Raw genomic sequence first — 24,319 nt, 5'->3', positions numbered from 1 at the left:
CTTCTCTTATCCTATGTCAAATTATTGACATTTAATCTAAATGACTGACGGTAGGTTAACGAGTTCTGAAGAAGTAAACCTTGGTTGATTAATTGATTGTTATGCTGCAGTATACAAATGCAGTAATTACTTATATGAATCCATGTGAATAATTAACAATTTCTTAATAATATGTATCCTGATCATAGTTTGACCACAGAAGAAAAAGATTGTGGCTGGATTGTGTAATTTAAAGCCAACTTATCCAAACAGTGGGGCAGTTCATCTTCAAATCTCTACAAACTAAAAAGGGCCTTGTAGAATGTAGGTGGTTCAGATAAGGTCCTCACGGGCCAAAAGATGGAGATAAGTTGCCATGGTATATGGTTTAGTATAATCATTCAAGGTGCTTGCACAGATCTTGAAAGTTGCATAAATATGCGGTATGTAATGCTGATTTCCAGACTTGCCCTTGGCAATTTGGGCTGGGTTCCCATTTATAAATTCCAGTAGATTAATTTTACATTTCAATGGATAGTTGTTAAACTGGCACATGTTACATTAGCACACAAACCAGGGGCCTCATTTACTGTATAAAACATACTGTGTAGAAACCATCCTTCATTTGATCTTAGATCATTTCTAAAGTGGTCATGTGTGTAATTCAGAGAAAAACATACGCATAAAAAAAACCTGCGTACGCTTTCCAGATGTGCCAAGTGATCGTGAACATGACTGAAGTTTCAGGCGTAAAACAATGTATTGTTAACAGAATAAAAAAAACAAGTCACATAGCCTACATGGCATTAAATGCACAATAATGTTGACAGTAAGTGACAGTAAAAGCGTACAGACTTGATCTATAATATAATACATCTGAGCAGTAATTTGACAGCCAGCCAAGAAAGTAGACTTCAAACAAATGTGCCAGGACAAGCAGGTACATACAGATTTAACTGAATAAATTCACTTTCACAAATGTGCACTATAGGTTAGTTCATGTTAAGACCAGCTAATATATGGATTTTAAGGGAGGAAATAGGGTAAGAACAAGTATTTCTTATATAAGGAAGAAAGTATAAGTAAGAACAAGTATTTCTTATATAAGTATTTCTTCTTAATTACTCAATTACCAATGACATCATATATGGTTAATATTTGCTATTTACCCTGGTGAGATCACATGAATGTTTTTTGTTTGTTGTGAGAGTAAAAGAGGAAATTAAAATATAAACAAGGTAAAAAAAATAGAAACAAGATTTTTGATCATTATTGCTGCTTATTTCAGAACACGGCACATGCTAAAAATGTAACAATTGTGTAACTTTGTGTTTGAATAGCAGTTGCAGAAAGACAACATTCCCGCACACAGACACCTATGCTCGATGGTTTTTTATGCCCCCAACGTCGTCTTCCAGGCAGCGATGCCACCGCTGATTTAAAGGCACCTAATCCTAAACCTAACCCCAACCCTAATCCTAACCTTAACCTTAACCCATCCCTAACCCTAATGGCTCCCACACACAATCAGGCCTTCAAGCAGTACAGCACAAGTTTACTCAATTTCCAGATCCCACACGCCCAGACAATACTTTACTTCAACTTTAGAAATCCTGCTTAACCCATAATGACTTTGAATTCGGACGACAAACTGTTTTTACAAATCCATGGAACTGCCATGGGCCAGAGATTCGCCTCGATATGCCTACACATCTTTATGAGCGAAAGTGGGGAGCAAGAAGCCTTAGCCAAATGTCCCCTGAAACCCCTCTTTTTCTATCGGCTTCCCTGGATGATAATATCGGCGCCTGGACTCACACACTAGACCAATTCAATTGACTTTATGAACATACTCAACACACACCACACTACATTAAACTGGAAATCCACAATTGACCCTCACTCAGTCAGTTTCCTGACACCACACTTTTTCTTACACCATCCAGTCCAACACATAGTTCCCCTAGTAACTAAAAATTTTCTTCAAAACCCACTGATAATGCCGCATCTCTTTGCATAAATCCAGTTACCACCCCAAACACACTTTCTGAGGCATCATTAAATCACAAATCATTCCTTTCCAATCAGATCTGCACTTTTCCCACAGACCTCCAGGAAGATTATAGGAAATTCTCTTTAGAGCTCCTCCCGTACGTGGATACTCAAAAGATTTCTCAGGAAAACAAAAACAGACACCCTGACCCATGCTTGCTCCCACTCGCTTCTGGACACTAATTCTCCTCCCACCATAATGGCTCCCCCAACCCCACTCCTGACCCCAACCCCACTGCTACACCTTTTCATTCCACTAGTCACTACCTTTTCACAACCCACACACATTTGCACCACACCTCAAACAACACTTCACCCACTTTCAGTCCTCCCACACTCACTTCCAACATCACAGACTCATCTCAGCCTTCCGTAAAACAAAACCTTCAAGACCTCCTCATTAGATCACGTTTCTCTAGGAAGCCCCCACTCAAGCCATCACCACAGGACTCCTTCTTCAAACCACAACACTTCATCACTAACCCTCACTCACACCTTTCTGCCCCTAACACACCCCTCTCACTAGACACCACAAATGTTGTCTACGTCATCACATGCACAAATGTCATTTTACAGTATATAGGAGAAACAGGTCACTCAATCAAAACCAGACTCAAACAGCATCTATACACCATTTCTAGAACTCACGCACCACCCATATAGTCACACATTTCAGCAACACAGCACTGCACACCTTTGGCATTTGTGGTCTCGAGAGCAACCCTGGCTGGACCCGAGCACAGAGGCAACGAGCAGAACGGAGCTGATAAATAAACTTCTACACTTTCTTCCCCTTGGTCTCACTAATCCACTTCTGTTTCCTTCTGCTTCTCAATAAAGCTACATCTTTCCCTTCCCCTTTTCTCCCAGGTCCTGTCTTTATTTATTTATATATATAAAAAACTGTTATACTATGTTATTTATCCCTTTTTTATTTCCCTTTAGTCTATTAAGTTCTCCACCCCAGTTCACCCCATCTTTTTCCAAAACCTAACCCCCATCCCTAAACCACATATTATTATTTTATTTTATTTTGACACAATTGCGTTCCGTCAACGCATGCCAGTGGGTGTTCCCGACGGTAGCTATACAAATGACTTAAGTATAACCGTAATTTGATTGGCCGGTGCCGTCCGTCGGTGCAGCAACAGCTGAACACTCAACTGAAGCTCAACGCAAGTGACGGGAGCAAGGCGACACAACGGACCCACAATTCAGTCCGGCAACGGATGACGTAAACCCATGTAAAGTGCGTCTCCAGCACTGCAACGCACGCAACTGTGTGCGGGAGCCGTAATGCCTTCCAGGCAGCAACATTGAGGGCATAAAACACCAAGAAACGACACCTACACTCAGACACGCACACATACATGCAGGCAATACTACAATGAAAGGTAGTATTGCTGTGGCAATACTGGTGATGGCGGTCAGATGATCTGATATTCTATGTTTATGCGCCGTCAGTTCGAAGCACTGTTAAAAAAAAAAACTGCCTTGTAAAATTACAGTACGGTACGTAGCACCGTTGCCAGAACTTTACTGTATTCTTCGCATACACCACAGTACTGTAATATAGTGTAGTTTACTGTAATTCATTACTGTAGGCTACATATTACTGTAATTTATGTATTACTGTAACTATACATTATTATAGTTTACTGTAATTTATGTATTATTGTAACCAAAGATCCTTCCCAACTATCTCTGCTGTAACTACAGATTACTGCAGTTTACTGTAATTTATGTATTACTAGATTAGGCTATGTAGCTTACTTCAATTATTATTATTTAATAATCAATACTTCTTTAATCAATGTATTCTTTATATTTTATTACTAAATCTATTTACTAACAATCAACACCTATTATAATGGATAACAATATTGATAAATAATTAAACAAGTGAAAAAGGGAAATCAAAATGAACAGATCTGATAAGTTTTAATAAAAATGCATTTATTGAGCAACTCAACAGCAAAATTCAAAAACACAAACATGCTCAATTAAAACAAGAGGTAATTTTAGGCAGATACCAATAGATGTAGGGGAGCATTCAGTTAGTCTTCCATTCAAAATCTAGTAGGAGGCGGATGAAATGATTCACATGGGGGTTTACTGGGGGCGCCTTCTTCTGCACAACCCTCCCAGTCTTCTTGACACCCTGTTGGGCTGTACATTTCCCATCCGGGAAATCTGTAATTGAAGAATAACGTTTAGTTTCCATTCAAACTTTTAAAATGGATTAAAATACTGAATATAGATAGATAGATAGATAGATAGATAGATAGATAGATAGATAGATAGATCCCCAATGGGAAATTCAAGGTCTCTAGCATACAGACATCACACACAACATGCACTTACAGCAAAAAGAGTAAATATAACTATATACATATAACAAAACTCCAATGTACAATAGAGACAGTAGAAGATAAGAAAACTAAAAAACTAAATACAATACACTATATAAATTAAATTAAAAAAAATCCACAGTGTGCTTAAGGATGATCAAGCATGAGGCGCTTGCAGTGACAGGGCCGGGGCTGGGCCTGTAAATCTGTGTGCATGGTAAGGTGCTCTAAGAGAATGAGTGTCATGGTGAAGGTGCAAAAAGTAGTCCAACAGTAGTCTAGAGGTCTAGAGACCAGCATAAATAAATATGGACAAATAAGAGAGTCATGTAGACAAGGTAATATAAAAACTATATCAGTGCAAGAATAGGTTGAGGTAATAGGGTTACAGCCATTCAGTATTGTAGCAGAAGCCACTGGTCATGTGTGCTAAATAGCATGAAAACAGTGTAGTAGTAAAACATTAGGCTGTGTACAGTAGGAAAACAGTAGGAAAACATAAGGCTGTGGACAGTATGGAAAACAGTAGTAAAACATTAGGCTGTGGACAGTAGGAAAACAGTAGTAAAACAGTAGTGGACAGTCAGTACGCAAACATAAAGAGGGTGGAGAGGCAGACAGACTATGCAGAGAAGTCCATCTCTCCTCTTCCCTTTATATTAGTATATTAGTGAAGCATTGAACAGTTGAGTGGCCCTGGGGACAAATTACTTCCTCAGCCTGTCAGTTGTGCATGGCAGTTAGCGAAGTCTCCAGCTGATCAAGCTATTTTGCTTTATAATACAATAATATGCTTTACAATATAATAGTGCTGTGGAGTGGATGACAGTCAAGATGTTGATCTGTTTGCTCAGGGTCCTTTTATCTGATATTGAAATGATGCACTCCAGTTCGGCTCCCACGACAGAGCCAGCTTTCCTTACTAGCCTGTCTAGTCGCCCAGCATCCTTCTTCTTTGTGCTTCCTCCCCAGCATACCACAGCATAGAAGAGGACACTGGCAACAACAGACTGGTAAAAATCCTGAGGAGCTTACTGCAGACATTGGACAAGGACCGCAGCCTCCTCAGGAAGTACAGCCTGCTCTGCCCTTTCTTGTAGAGTGCTTCAGTATTTGCTGACCAGTCCAGTTTATTGTCCAGTTGTAAGCCCAGATACTTGTAGGTATTTACCACCTCCACATTGACCCCATCAATGGAAACTGGTAACAGAGCGGGCTTAGACCTGCGGAAATCCACCACTATCTCCTTGGTCTTCGAAGTGTTGAGTTGGAGGTGGTTGAGTTTGCACCACTGCACAAAGTTCTCCACCAGGCTTCTGTATTCATCCTCCTGCCCATCCCTAACACACCCCACAATTGCAGTATCATCCGAAAACTTCTGCATGTGGCATGACTCAGTATTGTAGCAGAAGCCAGATGTGTACAGGGTGAACAGGACTGGAGAGAGCACAGTTCCCTGTGGAGCTCCGGTGCTGCTGATCACAGTGTCAGAGAGACAGTTCTTCAAACTAACAAACTGTGGCCGCTCGGTCAGGTAATCTGTAATCCAGGATACCAGGTGAGCGTCCACACCATCTGCAAGAGCTTGTCTCCCAGCCTGAGGGGTTGGATGGTGTTAAAAGCACTTGAGAAATCAAAGAACATGATTCTTACAGCACTTTTCCCCTTGTCTAGGTGAGAATGTGTCCTGTGTAGGAGATAAGTGATGGCATCAACGCCCACTTTCTCATGGTATTCAAACTGTAGCAGGTCGAGTGCATGGCATAATTGGGGTCTGAGTATGCATAAGACCAGTCGCTCCATTATCTTCATCACGTGTGATGTTAGAGCGACAGGCTTGTAGTCATTAAGCTCACTTGGGTGTGGCTTCTTAGGGACGGGGCACAGGGGTAAGACATGATGTCTTCCACAGTGTTGGGACTCGTCCGAGTCGGAGACTCACATTGAAGATGTGCTTCAGTGGCTCCCCCAGTTCAGCAGCAGCAAATAACTTGCCTCTGGACTACTTCTGGGGTGCGTCCAGCATCTTCCTGGTACTCGATGTAGTACACTGCAAAAAGGGCTGTGAAGGCAGCGACAAAGCCACTATCATTGTTGATGCCACATCATGTTGATGGCAACTTGTCCTTCAATGGACATCATCCATCTCCTTGATGCCATCAGTGAGTGTCCTGGAAAAGACAAGACAAGTCATATACAGTCCTTTATTTTTATTTATCTTAATTTTGACCAGGTGATGCTCCAGGGCTATTTTACTTCCTCTGGCACTCTTTGTCAGTAAAATGTGTTGGAGAAGATTGATTTATTAAAATATTTACAAAACCGAGGAGAAAACATGCCCTAGAAATACATTGACCTGTAATGTTAGTCAACTGGAGCCTATTGTCCTTTATAAATTGACTGATATTTGTCAGGAAAGCGACCTGAGCTGACATACCCACAACATTAGGAGTACTGTATGCATAGTATTATAATACTGAGAAGTGTGTTTTTATCAGTATAAAAGACACTGGTTGTGAAGGGGTGCCCATACTTTTGACCATGCAGCAATAATTTCCCACAGTATTTTTGTGGTATTTTGTGTTGAATTTAAGGAAACCAATGGTATATATATATATATGTCCTTATATGCTGGTCTCTAGACTTTATTCTTGCACTGTTGGACTTACTTATTTGCACCATCACCATGACACTCACTCTCATAGAGCACCTTACCATGCATACAGAATCACAGGCTCAGTCCCTGCCCTGTCACTGTAAAAAAAATCTTCAAGCTTATTCACCCTCAAGTACATTATGTTGATATTTGATTTAGTATATTTAGTATTTTTTTTTATTATTCTACTGTCTTTATTGTTTATTGTTCAGTGTTGTTTTATATTTCTATATTTATATTACTTTTTCTGCTGTATGTGCATGTTGTGTGTGATGTCTGTATGCTACTGACCTTGAATTTCGCCTTGGGGATCAATAAAATATCTATCTATCTGTCTATCTGTCTGTCTGTCTATCTATCAACAATGTCTGCCGTGGTTGCAGAGACCTGTGTCAAGAAACAAAAATAAGATGCAACGAATTAGCAGAGATAGAGCCAGACATCTTAGAAAATAAACAATAAGCACAGTTCATTTACAAAATATTGAGGGCATGGAGAACTAGCAGGACATGAAGAGACATTAGCTGTTGAATGTTTTGTATTGCATGTATCACATTAAACTTTTAAGAGCACCTATCAGAAATACAAATAATTAACATTTGCAATGTAACTCAACCTTTGAAATCAACAGCTTGTGGCATCTCCTTGAGCAGCAATTATTTCAATTAGACGAGAGGAGGATTGGTGGCCACATATGTTTACTGAAAGTTAAGTTAAATCCAATTAACTGCAGCTAAAGAGGGCACCACATCAAAGGTATGTGATGTCACAGTGGCTTGCCACATGGCAGTTACTCCTACTGAGTGGCAAAGAGGAAATGTTTTTGCCAAGTGAAGAGCCCCCATAAAGTTTGAAAACCCCTGCTCTAGCTAGTGTATTTTAATATTAGATGTGTTTGTGATGGAACAATACATGAAATGAAAAGGGATTCTGTTGGAAGAAGGCCATCAACAGTAGGCTTGCTTTAGTCGCCATCAGGTTGGTGTCCTCTAGTGTCCTGGGGTCATTCTCCATCTCTGTTAACAGGGGTTGGATACTCCCTTTCCATTTCAACCTCTGTTGCAGAAAGAAGATGATGACTCACCTGCCCTTACTCAGGAAGGCCTCTGTCAATCTTGAGAGAACGTCAATCCCAGTGAGATTTTTCAAAATGGGAACACAGCCATCTCTTCTTGAACAGAAAGGGCCATTCTTCTCCTATGGGGAAATTCAAAGGTTTTATGTGAAAGTTTGTGTGTGTTGTTGGGACAGGAGGCAGGGAGGGAGGGGGTCGGCGTCGGGCTGTCTGTGTATGTTTGTATGGTGGGTGTGTGGAAGGTGTTCAGAGGTTTTTGCATGTGTGTGGATTGTTTTTTCTGGGGTAGGGGGAGGTATTTGTATGGTGGATATAGGTGCAGTGGTGTGTGCTGAGTGTGTGGGTATTGTGTGAAGTGTGTGTAATGGGGTGAGTGTGGAGTGTTGTGGCGTGGGCTGTGTATGGATGCGTGTGATGGTGTGTGTGTGTGTGCATGTGATGGTGTGTGTGTGTAAAGATGTGTGTAGTGGGTCTGTGAATGCTGTAGGGATGAGAGGATGGCTGCATTGGAGTGTAATGTGAACCGTGTATGTTGGGTGTCTGTGTTGAACTATGTGTGAATGGAGAGAGAGACGTGTGGCGAGTGAATGTGCCTGTGTAAGGGCCGGTTGAGGAAGTGCATGTGGATGTGCGTGTGTATGCGTGCCATATTGTCCTTAAAAAACAATGTATTTTGTATTTTTGACATGTTTGACATGAGTCTGAAACTAAAGCAAGGGTCTGTTTTGAACATGTAACATAGCATAATACAGTATAACACAAAATAACTTATAACTTTTGGGGTACTGGTTAGCACTTCAGACTTGTAACCGGAGGGTTGCCGGTTCGAACCCTGACCAGGCACCTAACCCCTCACCGAGTGCCGCTGTTGTTGCAGGCAGCTCACTGTGTGCTTCACCTCACTGTGTGCTGAGTGTGTTTCACTAATTCACGGATTGGGATAAATGCAGAGACCAAATTTCCCTCACAGGAATCTACACACATGTATCTTGCACAGTCAGCAAATGAACCCCAACATCAATGAGCAAAACAGACTCACATCTTTCCAATATCAGATGCACTCGCTGCACAAACCAGCTCAACAATTTCTCTCAATTTTAGGCACAATTGCCACACTACTGGATTCTTAATACGATCTTCTAATGTAAAGAGAAAGCAAGTGTAAAAAGCCCCAATTCTGTGCTGCATGGCCCCCCGAGTTTCTCTCCACCTTCTTTCACCTCACATGGCCTGTTGTTTGAATCACTTCCAGTAAAGAATTGTGAAATGGACCTATTTTTTTTTTTTTTTGGGGGCTTTTTGCCTTTATTCAGATAGGACAGTGAAGATAGACAGGAAGGAGTGAGAGATAGAGTGGGATTGGGGCATGACCACAGCGTCCCCCCACCTCCTAAGTGGATCTATTGAATTGGACATATGTGAAATGTTTTTCAAGTTTCACTAGATGTCGAATGTAAACTGCCAAGTCATATGAGACAACTCCCTCAAATAAATCATGACACAAAGGTCTATATAGAGACAATACAGTACAGATATATAAATATAAAACAATACAAAACATTTAAGAATGATGCAGATGAGGCATCATTTACAAAACACATACAGGCTTAGGGTCCAATGTTTCCAAAAGCAAGATGTATACCTTGTGTCACTCCTAGAGACATCAGCTATGGACACAATAATCATATTCTTAGACCCTGTCAGTCTGCACATGAATCTATACATAAAATTTCTTAAAACAGCGTTAAAAGTGGGCACATTGTTAGACACAAACATTTCACTGGCACTACTCCACCTAGGGATTTGAAGCACAATTCTCAGTGCATCATTATAAGCCACTTGAAGTTTTTTCATTTTTGACTCACTAAAATTACACCACAGGTGGGCAGTATACAGTGGAGTGCAATAGGTTTTGAAGAGTGAGATTTTAACATCAGGAGTGCACATGTGGAATTTGCGTGCCAGCATGTTTGCCTGCCCATACAGTTTTCCACACTGACGCTGCACATCATCATCATCACAGAGGTCATCTCTTATCACGTCCCAGATATTTAACTTTCTTTACAACCTCTAGTGGTTCACCTTCCAACGAGAAAGAAGGATAGACACACTTCATATCCTCCTTGGTTCTGGCGATCAGTATCACACTCTTCATTGAGTTAAATTTTATATCAAACATTACTCCATATTGAGAGCATATTCTAAGAAGTTGCTGCAGGCCAGCACTGGAAGGAGACAGTAGGCCTACCACCAAATCATCAGCATAGAGCATATGATTAATGAGACTATCCCCCACCAAGCAGCCAGTTCTACATCCCTTCAGTTCTGTAGATAAATTATCCATGTATAGATTGAATAGCAGTGGAGACAGAATTCCACCCTGCCACACTCCATTGGAGACATGGAAGGGTGTTGACAAACTCCTCCCCCACCTGACTTGCATAGTTTGGTGAGAGTACCAGAACTGCAGTATCCTGATTAGGTAAGATAATGTTAGTCCGTTGACTATAGATTTTCCATCTCTAAATTGCAAAATACTTTCCCTGTAATTTTCCACCGCCCTTTTGAGGCCTACCTTTTCAGGTTGCTTCTGAAATGCTTCCCTGTCTATTGAAAAGTAACGACAATAGTTCTTAAAGTTCTTAATAGTGCTAAAATTCAGATTGCTGCCAACTTCTGTTTTAAAGCCAAATTCCTCAATGTCCTTCAAATCAGATACAAGCGGGTTGAAAATTGTGTCTTGTCCAAAGAAACGGAAGGCCTCCTCCCAGCAGAGTAACACCAACTGCATGGGACCAACACTTGACCGGTTGTGGGGCAATATATTACGAAGTGTCAAGTGTTTTGCTTCTTTTTACCAGATCCAAGAAAGTTGACCACCTCAAATGAATCCTGGTATAGCACTATAGACTGGGATGAGGGGGCTTCTTTCAATAAAACATTATCTTTAATGGATTTTCCATCTATCACATGTCAGAACATCACTGAGATTTCATCTTGGCCTGCTTGTACTGATCTTTCACTGCTGCCTGACTGCGATGACAAGACTTCAGGGTCTCCTTGATTGGTATGTACTAAAAGTGTTCAATGCCAGCTGCATCTGCACCTAAATAGATCTGAGTGGGTTTAAACATCATTGGAAGTTTTCTTGAAAAACGTTTTTTTGGGTGTGGTCAGATTTCAAGGGCCCTACATGGCACTGTTTAAAGAGATCCCCCTTAGGACAAATCAAGAATCTGACTTATTTCAGTGTCAGGCATGCAGGTTAAACATGGTCAATTTTTCACAAAGCTTTGATATTATATACATCAAGGTGCCATTGCAATCCTCCTGATATTCCTCCACAATAGCTTTGATAGTGGTGGCTGGCATAAGCAGCTTATACCAAACAACTTTGACAAGATCTGGGAAAGATTCTTGAAAGATTGTATTCTTTTAACTAATGGCCCACTTTTAACTAATGGCCTAATGGTGTAAGGTGGCCATTATCTTGCATTTTCAAATAGAAAAGAGCAAAGTTTTCCATGAACTGTGCTTTGTCAGGCACCGCATCTAGTGCATCTACACAAACCTCGTTGACCACTTCGTCAGACAACATGCAGAACTCCTCTTGTTGGCTAGCAGGTGTACTGTGACTTCCTGTTCCACAGTCAATTCATGGTACCTACTCAAATAAGAGGAAAAACTTTACCTAATTCTGAAGTATTTGGTAAAACCTATGTAGGGACAATTCACCGTTCTACCATCCGCAATATGCCATCAAGTGTGCACACTTGAAAAACTGCATGGGCACTGAAGTAGGCCTACACCACATGCATACCAGCAATTAGCCACATCCGTGTGACTTTGCAAAAGCAACAAAAAAATCCATCAAAAGGACAATGTTTGATGTGAAAAAGTGCACTTTACTGGAAAACATATACAAACGGACATTTCTCTCCAAAAAAAGCGCAAGAATGTATGTACACAAATGCCTTCCATTACACAACTGAAGGCATACGAACATTTAAAGAGGACAAACACAACATACAAAGTACAACATACAAAGTATTAACATATACGTCAACAAATAAATTCCAAGGTGATTGCTCCATAATTGCATGGGTTGTCACAGGGTCCATTTCTGTGACGACATGTTGCAAAGTTAGATTCTCATGTTGCTGGCAGGAAGAGTGCTCTTGTTGAGGTCATCAAAGTAAGGATGGTTCATGGCCTGACGGGCAGAGATGCGCCTCGGAGGGTCATAGATCAGCATTTTCTGCAAAACAAAAACACCCAGAAATAAAAACACACAGACACACACACAAGTTTACATTCAAGTTACCACAAGTCTTAAAGCAACACAAAAGCACTGTCGCACGCATGCTATTTGTTTATCCAGCACCGGCTTTGCCATTAATGATGTCCACAAACATCGGGTAGAGTATGGTAGAGTATGTTGCATGATTTTATGAAAGTATGATGTATTGCAACATCAGAAGCAAGTCAAATTTGTAGTTTCTTATGTCTCATTCCATTGAACTACAGATCCACTACCCAATCTGGCAAACTTACATAGTTCGGTTATAGCCAATAAAGGGTCGCGAAGCGAATGCAGAAGTGCCGTTCACCCTGTTACGAGTTGATGAACCACTGAAACAATTTTGGAAACATTATTTTAAGGTACAAAAAGACCTTAGACTTTAGACCTTTTCTGTGCCTATAATTTAAGTACAACACTACCACTTTGTTTGCGCATTCACGTGTAGGGGTAGGGTGTCCCAATTCTATTAGACCGAAAAGGAAGTGCTGTTCAACTCTTCAAATGGAGTGTGATCAGACTATCGCTGAAGGGGAAGATTTTGAAGAAAGATGGCTGCCAGTGCGAGAAATAAGTTTTACAAATCTTTGCAAATAAAATATATATATATATATATATATATATATATAAAAAAAAATTGTACAACACATCGGGATATCTTGTTGATCATCATGCAAAGGAGTTCCTTACAGTTTAGTTAGAACATGATTGTCAGAAAAATTGCTATTTCAGCATTTAAATACATCTGTCTGCCTTTGAGAGTAGTTCAGTAACATTGGGCTATCAAATGCTGTCGTGTGGGTAATAATTAGTGTCTGTTAAAGTCCATAATTGAGTTCAAATTCGCCAAACAGTGTTGAATGTTTGTGGTGAACATGTTTTCTCTTAACAGTTAAATTCAAACGATTGGTGTAAACATTACATGTGTTTGCAAACATTTGTAAATTTTCTTCTGCATTGGTTTGTCAAACGGAGAAGGATTTTAACAGCTAACAAGAGCTAGAGTCAGCATTTTTCTGAATGGAAAACTACTAGGCCCACCACCCCCGTCGATGTGGCGACATAGGTGAACTCGCTGGCTACTAATGACTCAAGTGGTTTCCCATAGACCTCTGAAGTTCGCCTACAAAACAGAAACAAAAACGGCCATCTTTGCTCATATAAGGAGATCCGGTTGTTAATTAAAGCGAACTACCTCTGGGGTAGCAAAAATCTGTGAAAGTGTGCCGCTTTCACATACCGGAGATCACAGTATCCCCTCGAAGGCAGAGGACAAAAGTGTGTTCAGGGAAACATCTGCATTTCAGACTTTTTCATCCCCGCGAGAATTTAACAGGTGCGATAATTCAAAATCCCCATGTTATTTTCCCATAAGAAAAAAATAAATAAATAAATAAATAAATAAATAAAATAATTCGCCAGATACCGGATGTCAAAGATGGCAGCTTTTTTGTAGGCGAACTTCAGAGGTCTATTTCGTAGGTAAAGATTTCAACACCCCCTAACACTTCTGACTCCGTTGTGAAGGGGCACTTCAATGAAGTGGTAGGGTGAAGGGAAGAGTAGTGGCAGCAGAGGAGGGAGGACAGGAATGGAGAGATCGAGGAGGGGATAGCATGGCAAGTGTGCATCAGGTGTGTGGGGTTATCAGAATCGTTAGGAGGAGATATTCTTGGAAAAGTGGTCGCTTCAAGAGTTTTTCTGAAGACAGAGCGGGACGCCCCTGCTCTGCTGGGACTTGGCAGATCATTCCACCATCAGGGGACCGCAGATGAAAATGGCCTGGATTGCTGTGGTTGTGGGGGTGTCAGTGCCTTGGTGGAGCGCAGCAGGCAAGGGGTAGCATAAGTCTTTATGAGAGCACTTAAGTAGGTGCAGACCCAGCAATCACTTTGTACGCAAGCTTTAGTAGTTTGAATTTGATGCGGGCGGCTTAGGGTAGCCAGTGGAGCTCAATGAACAGTCGCCAAAGGCATTGTCTTTGGTTTAATGTTAAAGTAGCTTAACAGTGAACTAACATACGACAGGTTCAGTATTTAATATAAACATTTTTTTTTTAAGTATAACGTTCTAGTCCAAAACTAGGGAACCAATAACCTGAGAGATGTGCTAAAACTTTCCACGACAGCCCAGCTGGTGGTGACTACTTTCTGTAGTTTTGTATGAAAAGTATGCATTTGAGTTTGGAATTTGACCAGTGATTTTTTTTTTTTATGCATCTCAACTATTGTTATGCATGTACCTACCATTAACATGAATTTCAAGACAATGCCAAACTAGTTGCCCATACTTGCTAATGCTCCTTATTACTAATGCCTTACTGATCCAACAGTTGCTTTGAATGTAGCATTTCAAAGGGAATGACTGAGTACACACTTCACCAAGCATCAGTGCAGACCTCACCAAAGGGAATTACCCACAGTTCAAAGCATTGTGATGTTTACCGCAGAGACCATAGGAAATCCGGAAATTACAAAAGTAAACAACAGCAGGACACATGTCCACGGAAGGGAACATCAACATCTTTGTTATTAAACGTCGCCAAGGTAACATGTGATCTCGTGAAGTGTAGTCTCAATTCCATTTATACCTATCTGAGCCCATGTGGCCCAACACACCCACTTACTTAGAACCTGAGATCAATTAAGTCTGAGTCTAGTCCTCAGTGCTCACTTTGGGAGTGGGCCAGTTAGTCACTTGCCAACACCAACATTTTTAACAAGCATGCGATGAACTATATAATAATCTTGATCTACACTGCAGCATGCTAAACAGCTCAGCGGTGGTGTATGGTACCAAAAACAATGGAATTTAATGTAACCAAATATTGGAAACAGAGTGCACCGCCCTCATGTCGGTGCCTATGCGCGGTGCCTTTAGTCTGTGGCTCACCCCAAGCAGATCAATGCCACTCTTGTTGAGGTTCTTCACTGTGGTGGACAGGTTTCCTCCCTTCCACTTGGGAAAAGTGTTCTTGTAGTCAGGAAGGGACTCCACATCGGGCCAAACATCATTATTTGGTGTTCCCAGGGTTCTAAAGAACGTCAAAATAGTATACGTGTGAAGTTGAATTAAACACATACATACTTGTTAATGTTTAATTCGCCTTATTCACCAGGAAAAAGAAGAAAGGTTCACTGGCCTGTTCTTCTTCAGTGAGTTTTTTTTAGCAGTTTGCAAACGGAGTGCATTACCACCACCATCTGCTGGACTGGGGTGTAATGGCAAGTGTTACCCCTCAGCCTCATAATGGCCGCCGGGTGAATAAGGCGAATTGCAGATGGTTTCATCCAAAGCAAATCACAACATAGAATACCAATAAATGTTATATTAGCATTACAAGTAACAGTTCAAAGAAAAATCTAATTGAAAATCACAATACACTAGTGCTTATACTTAAATGAAAGATAATGAATACAGAGGTATTATTACTTTTGCCCCATTTGAACATCACCCTTTTTGTGGGAGTCTGAAGCAGAAAGCCTGGCTTAACTGACAAAACTGAACCACAATAGACCATGTGCACGAAAAGTCTGATTCGTTCATTTGATATTCACTTGAGAAACCAAAATGAAAAAATGACTTATTTCATTATTTGTTTATGAATGTGATAAACAAACAAATAACGCTTTGTTTTTCAGACTTTTGATTTCATGGTCAGATTAAAAAACAAAACAAAACCCAACCTCAGGGCCAAAACTGATTTTGATATTTATTTTTTCCAATTGCTGAGATCCGGAAATTATTTATTGACTTCCATTGCCAGCTGCTGCTTCTGTTTTGTAATGTTAAATCAGACCATCAGTCCGATTACAACTTAACCATACACGCAATTTAACCCAAAGACAATGGCTATATTTAAATGTCCACTCGGACAGAATGACATAATCTCTCTTTTTTTCCTTTGTATAAACAAATAGAATTCTCTAACTTGTATGCTCGATTTGCTCTGCTTGTGAATGAAGTTCTAGCCCACTTTCCTTTAATCAATGTGCTTGTTGAACGATGCTGGCAACCGCGTCCCTAGTTTCCCAGTCATGCCATCTTTTCTCTGGTGTAATCTCACCAGAAGTTAGGCTACTGCAGCTGGCTGCCTTCCAATGATGTTGTCAACAACAGATATGAGCTGATCGATCTATAAAACATCTACTTCCGTGCAATAACATGGGCCGATACTACATAGGCCAGTCATTACTTCTATAATCATGGGGCAACGCTTTGGGAGAACGCGATGTTCATAAACGAAACAGGCATGAGAAGGGAGATTTTCTGACGATTCAACAACAAAGCCGAGTTTGCCATCGTTGCGGAAGTTGCCCAACTTCTCGTTAGTTGTTAGGGATGGCCAAAAGTCGCTAAATCTTGCAACAAAGCCACTAAATTGGCAACACTGAGTACTGACAGGCCTAAAAGACCAAGAAAGTGACTTCGGATCGACTTCCAGGTCACAGAAATCTGAAATTAAAATATCAAAAGAGGCCGTGAGGCCGTTTTTTTAAACATTCTACTTTTGATCTGACCATAATCAAAAGTCTGACAAACAAAGCGTTATTTGTTTGTTTGCATCACATTCATAAACAAATAATGAAATAACCAGTAATTTTTCTCATTTTGGATTCTCAATTGAATATCAAATGAACGAATCATACATGGACCACGAAAGGCTCTTCCTGTACGCTCATATATATTTCCGGTGGAGCGTTAACTGTGTTGTAACGGCATCTTCTGTTATATTCTGCTCCTTAAATCTTCACTCCGACTCTGAATATCGTGTTTGCCCAATAATAACAATTTTAACACATGCATAAATCCTTCTTTATCGTAACATGCTGTTTCCATAATACAACACCCAACCAGGTCTGTTTAGACACGAATTACATTAACAATAGCGGCAGGTTCGAACACACCTGGCTCCACCGGAAACAAACGAGCGTACAGAGAGCCTTTCGTGCATGTGACCTTTTGTAGTACCAATGATTCGGAGTACTTCATTCACGCCAGAGATCTGGCACGGTGAATGTCTATGCTACAATGCAGAGGGTCTCCCAGAGTTTCCCTTTAAGATAACGAGATGGACGCCAAGGAGTTGGGAGTGAGACAACTGCAGTACTACCTGAAGATCCTGAAAAGTTGGTCAATCTCAGAGTCGCCATGGAAGAGGGGCTTCTTGGTGGCGAGCTCAGCAAAAATGGTCCCTATACTCCAGATGTCTACGGGTGTGGAGTACCGAGATGCTCCCAGGAGGACCTCTGGGGCTCTGTACCACAGAGTCACCACCTACACACATACACAAACTTCAGTGCTATTGTAAACTCTGGACATAATTAAAGGCTTACTGAATGGAATGTCACAAGAGATGTTTAGCTCGTAAACACCAGAGGTGCGCTCAAATTCACAAACATAGGCAAACGAACACTTTTCTGTTTCTGTTCCGTTTGCAAACACTTTGAAGAGGTAGTTCTCCGTGATCATGTTGGGAGTTGGACGGAGTTACCGTTGAGATGTTTACACAAAATCGTTCAAATGTATCTGTTTAGACAAACATGTTTGCCACAAACATTCGCCTCTGTTTAAGGAATTTGAATGCCCCTCTGTACTCTATAACTACACCCTCAACAAACGTGAATTCCTTGTCTACATACAAAATCCAAACAGGTTACGTTTTGTTATTCTACGGCTTGATTCAGTTTCCCATTGTGAGGGTCTTTAGAACGTACAATTAACCAGCACTCTTTGCGCGCTACCGCCGTGGAGAGCCGGCAGATCAAACTTCACCATCAATGGGAACGTGTAGTTCAATTTACAAAAAAATTGCCTTATTTTGATTTTATCAATGTTTTGACTGTTTTATATGTAGCCTAGGTGGTAGACCCGCTGGTTAGTGTTCCAGCGTTGCAACCATTCATGCGGGACTATAGTAACAGTTTGAAATAAATACTTATTTAACAGCTGTAACTATCCAAATGAGATAACAAAAAAATGTAAAATTAACTTAATATTTAACATGTTATTAACAGTAGAATAAACGGGATAATGGACTTCACTCCATTATCCCTTACATCACTAATCACACAGACACACACAAGTTGGTGTTCTTGTGGTGTACCTCGTGTGTGTAGACCCTCACTGGCACGCCGAAAGCCCGAGCCAGCCCAAAGTCAGCCAGCTTGATGACGCCTTTGTTGTCGATGAGCAGGTTCTGGGGCTTCAGGTCTCTGTGCAGAACCCGCCGGCTGTGACAGAACAGGATGCCCTCCAGGATCTGGTACAGGTAGCTCTGAAAAATAATGAGTTTTTTATTTTATTTATTATTATTCTTGAAAAATGTGTGACGTATCCAAATCATATGCATGGATTTTTTATAAGGCTCAGCCTTCTGAAACACCTCTCCAATGGATCGATCCCAGATGGATGAGTGGAGCTAGGTGGAACGAAATTCATCTGGCGAGAGTCAAGTTACCTGAACAGTGCCTGAACACCTAAAGCCCTGACATCTTAAATATTGCTGCAAATTCAGGTCCCTGGCAATTCACATCCCATCCTGAACAAAACACATACTACACAGGCTTGCACTAGATGGACTAGACCAGAGACCTCCTTGTCAGACTTTATTGTGATAAATATTACCTGTAGCAAATATATACTTGAAACCACTTACTTTTACTAGAGTTGCATCCATGAACTGGCCTGAGGGTATTGAGTCGAGGTACTTCTTTAGGTCCATGGAAAGGAACTCAAACACCAGGTAGAGTTTAGACTCCTGCATTAGCACGTCAAGAAGCCTGTGGACCGTGTGAGTGAGACAGAAAATTTAGTAATTTTGCTGTTAAGTGTTTGCCATATCCATATCATAGATTAAGAGTGTGTTGTATAATATGGTGTCATTTAATGGTCATGTGCACTGACTGGTCAAAAAGCACTAATCTTTACACATATGATATGATTGGCACTTTGTTGGGTAAGTTATCACTTGAGTCCCATTGGCGAGTCATATTAGATAAACACATATATTATCTATCTATCTAAAATAAAGTATTCCTGGGCAAACTGCGAGTTCTGCATGCATCTTGTCCCTTACATCAATGAGCCACCAAGGTTTTTGTGTATTTGTCTTATGTACTCTCAGAGTACAAGCATTAAGGATTTTTTTGTGTGCATACGTTTTCAAGCTTGAGAAAGTGGCACTCCGAGGTTTTGCTGGTTTGTGTAAATTTGCAAAATCTGCAACTCTCGCTGAAGGCCTCGACACACCTTGATCTCAATCCAACCAGTTGTAATCAGGCAGCCCACCACATAACAGCAAAATCTCTGCCACTTTAACTGGCAAAAGTGCCAGTGCTCAAAGCACCATGACTAAGCGGTTAGAAAGGGGCTACGCAACATGAGTAACACACTCCACCAGCCCCTCTCAGAACCCTGTGGTGTTTTTTTCCCTTTGGATTATGCAAATAGAGATTAGAACTGTCAACTGGTGACGAATCAAGCTGTCAAACGTTATTTTTACGGCTGCTATTGCTCTCAATAATGTACAGTCTGGGCTTTGTTTAATCTTAAATTGGGGGCTCTGCAGTTCTGAAAACGCCATTCTCTCGTTATGCAGTGTCAGAAGTGGAGGCAGTGGCAGTGTAGCCTGAAAATGTGTCAGTTAATTGATATCTAAGTCGCTTTTTATAAAAGTGCCGACAAATAAGTAAAGATAGAAGTGGTCTAGTTTATCAGAATAGATGCATACATGATGAGAGCTATGGGGGATAATTTGCAAATGGAGAACTATCAACTGGTGCCAAATCAAGCAGTCACGCAGTTTTATTAGTTAATGCTCCTTCAATAACGTACGGTTGGGATGTTTCATCTAAACATTTTGTGTCATTGTGGTTCTAAGAATGCCACTCTTGTAATACATTACTAGAAGTGATCTACTTCATCATGGCTTCATGCATCTAACATACGATGAGAAAACAAATGATATGGAGAATTTTTGTTGATTCCTGCGATCGTCGTGCAATTCAAAACTGCGGAGCTAACTGCATACATTTGTTGGTCATGCCCAAGCTCTGTTGGGCAAAGTGATCTCTTATGATCTCTTACCGTACAACATTAGGGTGCTGCAGCTCTTTAAGCAGAGATATTTCTCTGACAGCAGTGCTGGGTACACCTTCCTCTTCGCTTTCCAGACGGATCTTCTTCATAGCAACCACCTGACCTGTAGCCTTATGCCTGCCTTTGTATACCACTCCATAGGTACCTGGGGTTGCAGGAGGTGACACAGCAGTGAGGGAGAGCAATAAAGGAGAGATCTATGCACATATTTATCCAAACTCCCATGTACAGGTATTCATTCATAATAACCACAGAATACTGCAGCTTACAGAGTACAACAAAGGAATTTTCATCTTAAGATAGCCTAACTGGTGCCGTGGGGCAGCCAGATGTGCAGTCAAGTACAACATTAGTGGTAAATTCTTTACATTTGAATTGTAGTGAGGTCTATATTTTGCAGAGTTTAATCTGAAAAGTACCAGAAGGCAAAAGCTGTACCATGTTTCTAATTAGATCTGGAACGATTCGCTTATACATTGAAGTAAATCTAAGCAATATATTTGAAAAACTCCTCGCCAAGTTGTTCTCAACAGAGTATGCCTCAAAGGCACTGCAAAACAATGTCGTGCAACAGATGAACGTTTTTGGCTCACGTACAAGGGCATGTACCAAACAAGCAGTTGTTCAACAGTTGGCTATTGCTTGCTGTGTGAACACATTAGAATACTGGATGACTAACAATAACTGAAACTTTAACTTACCTTCACCGATTTTCTCAATCTTCAAGTAGTCCTCCATTCTGACCGGTTCCTGAGAGGGTAACAGCGATAACTGTTAGGTAACGTAACGTTAGGTTAGAAGCTACATTGTGGAGCTTTTCAGCTAATTAGCACAACGTTTCAACCTTGTTAAACATGTTTGAGGTATTATCTGACATTTGTGCATTGTTTCAGTTGGCTTTAAAAATTACCGTAAGCACCCTAATAAGTAGGTTTAAGCCTTGATTAATGTCGATACCTAGTTAAGTTAATTTAACTGTCCGAGGAGGGGGAAAACATTTTTCTGGGACAACGTTATCATAACGTTAGGCTAACTGTTACGACGACAAAAGTTTAACATAACTTCTCAGTCTGTTGACTTATAAATATCCCAGTTTCCGTGGGGTAAAGTCACGATCACGATTAAAAGTTAGATACGTGATTACCAATTAAATTATCTAACAGTGGCTACATAGCCAAGTTACCCTGAACTCGATGCATTTCTCAAAATGTAAGTTAACGTTAACCTCAACATAATCGTTAACGGTAGCGTTTCTGACTGTTCATGTCTTAAAAAGAAACATGATGTCAGGTAAAGTTATAGGGAATTCATAAGTCAAGGCACCAATAGCTATGACTGTTTTCATTATATAAAAAGGAATGCAATGAGATAACTTAGCCAAAGGTTAGCAACGTGACAGACTATACATGCTAACTTAGCTGGCACTAGCATCCGCTAATCAGTTATTTTATATCAAAACATCTGTTTTTTTTAGGTTAGCTAACATCGGACATTTCTTTCATACACAAAATACTGGCTAAACAAATGTAGAACTAAACTCATATTAGCATGTGAAAGACATGCTTACCGCTTCTCAAAACTGTTTGTCTTCGGGGATGAGATGGTTGACGAAAACCTACCCCGTTTCAGCTTGCAACTAGTAGTGCTGAATGGTTTTCTGCTAAGCTGTTTCCTTCAAACTAACCGCGCCCGACGTGTTTGAAAATGGACCAATTGCGTGAGCCAGCTGTTTTTCAAAATGGCCAATGACGCAGGGGGCGATGGAGGGCGGGAGATGGGTTTAAAACACGGTGGTGCCTATCGGGAATGTTTTCACAGTCCAAGTTTTAAACGCGAAAGGAGGATGTGTGAGGAATATTATGGATATGTGTGTTCTGTTTGAGGCATTTAAGTATTGTGACTATTATTCCTGACCCCGTCTATTGCTATTGGCAAGGCTACTGTCTATCAGACTGGAATGAAGACGTGAAATATGGGCTAAATTAATACAAGACGGCTCTTTGCAAAATTCACAACTAGGCTACATCCTACTTTTTGAAGACCATTGTACAGTGTAATACACAATAGCCTGGCCCTATAGGCCTACTGTTATTACGCAGAGGAATTAGGCCTATGCTAAGCTGCAGGTGACTTGTAGCCTAGGCCCAAGGCTACAGTATTGATCTTCCTATTTGTTTTGTTTTATTGTTTCCATTTGGATGGCTTCTCGAACTAGAGTGGCATCTTATTTCAACACCAGACAGCAGAACATGCCTCCTCGGTTTTACCTCACGGGGCCAGGAGATGGCAGTGTTGGACTTCTTGTATTTCTGTTCCTTTATGTGCGCGTCGGTGTGTAGGTGTGTCTCATCTCGTGCACGAGTCCAATGGTAGGGCAGAGAGACAGGTGGAGAATAAATAAATGAGTAGGCTATAGCTGGAGAGGGAAAAAGAAGTGTAGAGAGCAGAGCACCAGGATTACATCACTGTTCATAGAGGAGGAGCAGTTAATTACACACACACACACACACACACACACATCACACACACACACACACACACACACACACGTGTTTGTGTCTATCTAGATCACATCCTCTCCTAAAATCTATTTGGTTCTTTTTTATCTTCATACTCATACATACACACACACATATACATTTAGACCTGCAAACAATATCTTCTCTCAGTCCCCTCAGGGGGTCCTCTCTGTGTGTGTAAGTGTGTGTCGTAAGCAGTGTGTGATGAAGCAGTGTCTGTCGCCACCAGCCTGTCTTAGATTGTTGAAGGAATATACCGTAGCTGTAATAAGCCCCTTTCTGTCTGGAGTGGCGGTGGCATTGACTCAGCCCTCGACTGGGTGGGTATGTGGATAAATCTGTGCCACTCTGCTGAGCCTTGAGTCTGTCTCTGGCTAATCCCGCCGGGGAGGCGAGGACAGGGGAGGTGCGTCGATGCTCAGGGCTTTTAGACACATAAATATGAACCTGGCAGGTGAAAGGGTGCTAAAGCCCTGGCACTGGAAAACACACTGTGGATAATTCTCCCTCAGGAGGGGAGTCCTCTGCAACAGTGCTACACACACACACACACAGACACACACACTGATGCACACTCAAATGGATTACTGACACAGTGATTGCTGTCTGGAATGGGTTGCACCTTGCCTTGTCTCAGCTGGTTTCCATGTGTTGTTTTTCTTTATTGATTATTCCTCTCTGTGTGACACTGTTTTTTCCTCTGAATCTGACAGTCTCTCTCATTTCAGTGTTTGTCTTTTTTCATGTTCTGTGTGATCCATTCCTTTTCCCCATGTGCAAGTGGGAGTGGGGTATGTCGGCAAGAGAGGGCGTGGTCCTCCTCTTTCTTTCGCTCCTTCTCTCTCTGCCCCTCTCTTTCACTCACACATGCCCACTCTCTCCCTCTCTTTGCTTCCCCCACTCTCCCCTCTTCTCCCTCTCTCCATCTCTTACACACTCTTCCCTTTTTCTCTCTCTCTCTTGCTAATTTCTCACACACTCCCTCTGTTTCTCTCTCTCACTCTAACTCTTTCTCTCTTGCTCTCTCTCTCTCCCTCTCTCTCTCTTTCTGTCCATCAGTAAGCTGATCTGTTGACAGAGTGCCCGGGGAGAATTCCTTTTCTGGTAGGATCCGAGCTACCCTGGACCCTGCTCTTGTCCCCCCAGGGCGTCTGAAGCACCGGGTGTCACATTTAATATAACGCCACGCGCAAACTAGCCTGCACAACCCGCACACGCGCGCAAATGTGTTCCATGCGCGCTCGCATTATGAAGACTGACTGGCAGTGAGCTGTCACTCATTTTCAC

General features: G+C 41.3%; 1 protein-coding gene across 2 annotated transcripts; it reads right to left on the bottom strand.

Annotated features, from left to right (window-relative positions):
- Window positions 1-11,997: 11,997 nt before the first annotated feature.
- Window positions 11,998-22,236, bottom strand: cdk1 (cyclin-dependent kinase 1). Of its 2 annotated transcripts, none has more exons than XM_048269328.1 (8): window positions 22,081-22,236; window positions 21,215-21,284; window positions 20,502-20,658; window positions 19,072-19,195; window positions 18,520-18,690; window positions 17,527-17,690; window positions 15,306-15,447; window positions 11,998-12,371 (listed from the first exon to the last, which is right to left on the bottom strand). In XM_048269328.1, the coding sequence occupies exons 2-8, from the start codon at window positions 21,249-21,251 to the stop codon at window positions 12,258-12,260; spliced, it is 909 nt and encodes a 302-aa protein (XP_048125285.1). In that variant the 5' UTR covers window positions 21,252-21,284; window positions 22,081-22,236; the 3' UTR covers window positions 11,998-12,257. The 2 variants fall into 2 exon arrangements, with proteins under 2 accessions (XP_048125285.1, XP_048125284.1); XM_048269327.1 differs by having other exon boundaries at window positions 21,215-21,263; window positions 22,081-22,233.
- Between the last annotated feature and the right edge of the window lie 2,083 nt (window positions 22,237-24,319).

This window comes from Alosa alosa, chromosome 18 (genome assembly GCF_017589495.1).
Source record: "Alosa alosa isolate M-15738 ecotype Scorff River chromosome 18, AALO_Geno_1.1, whole genome shotgun sequence".
NCBI classification, from domain to species: Eukaryota; Metazoa; Chordata; class Actinopteri; order Clupeiformes; family Clupeidae; genus Alosa; species Alosa alosa.
The sequence above is the reverse complement of the archived record's forward strand: the minus strand, read 5'-3'. Positions and strand labels throughout refer to the sequence as shown.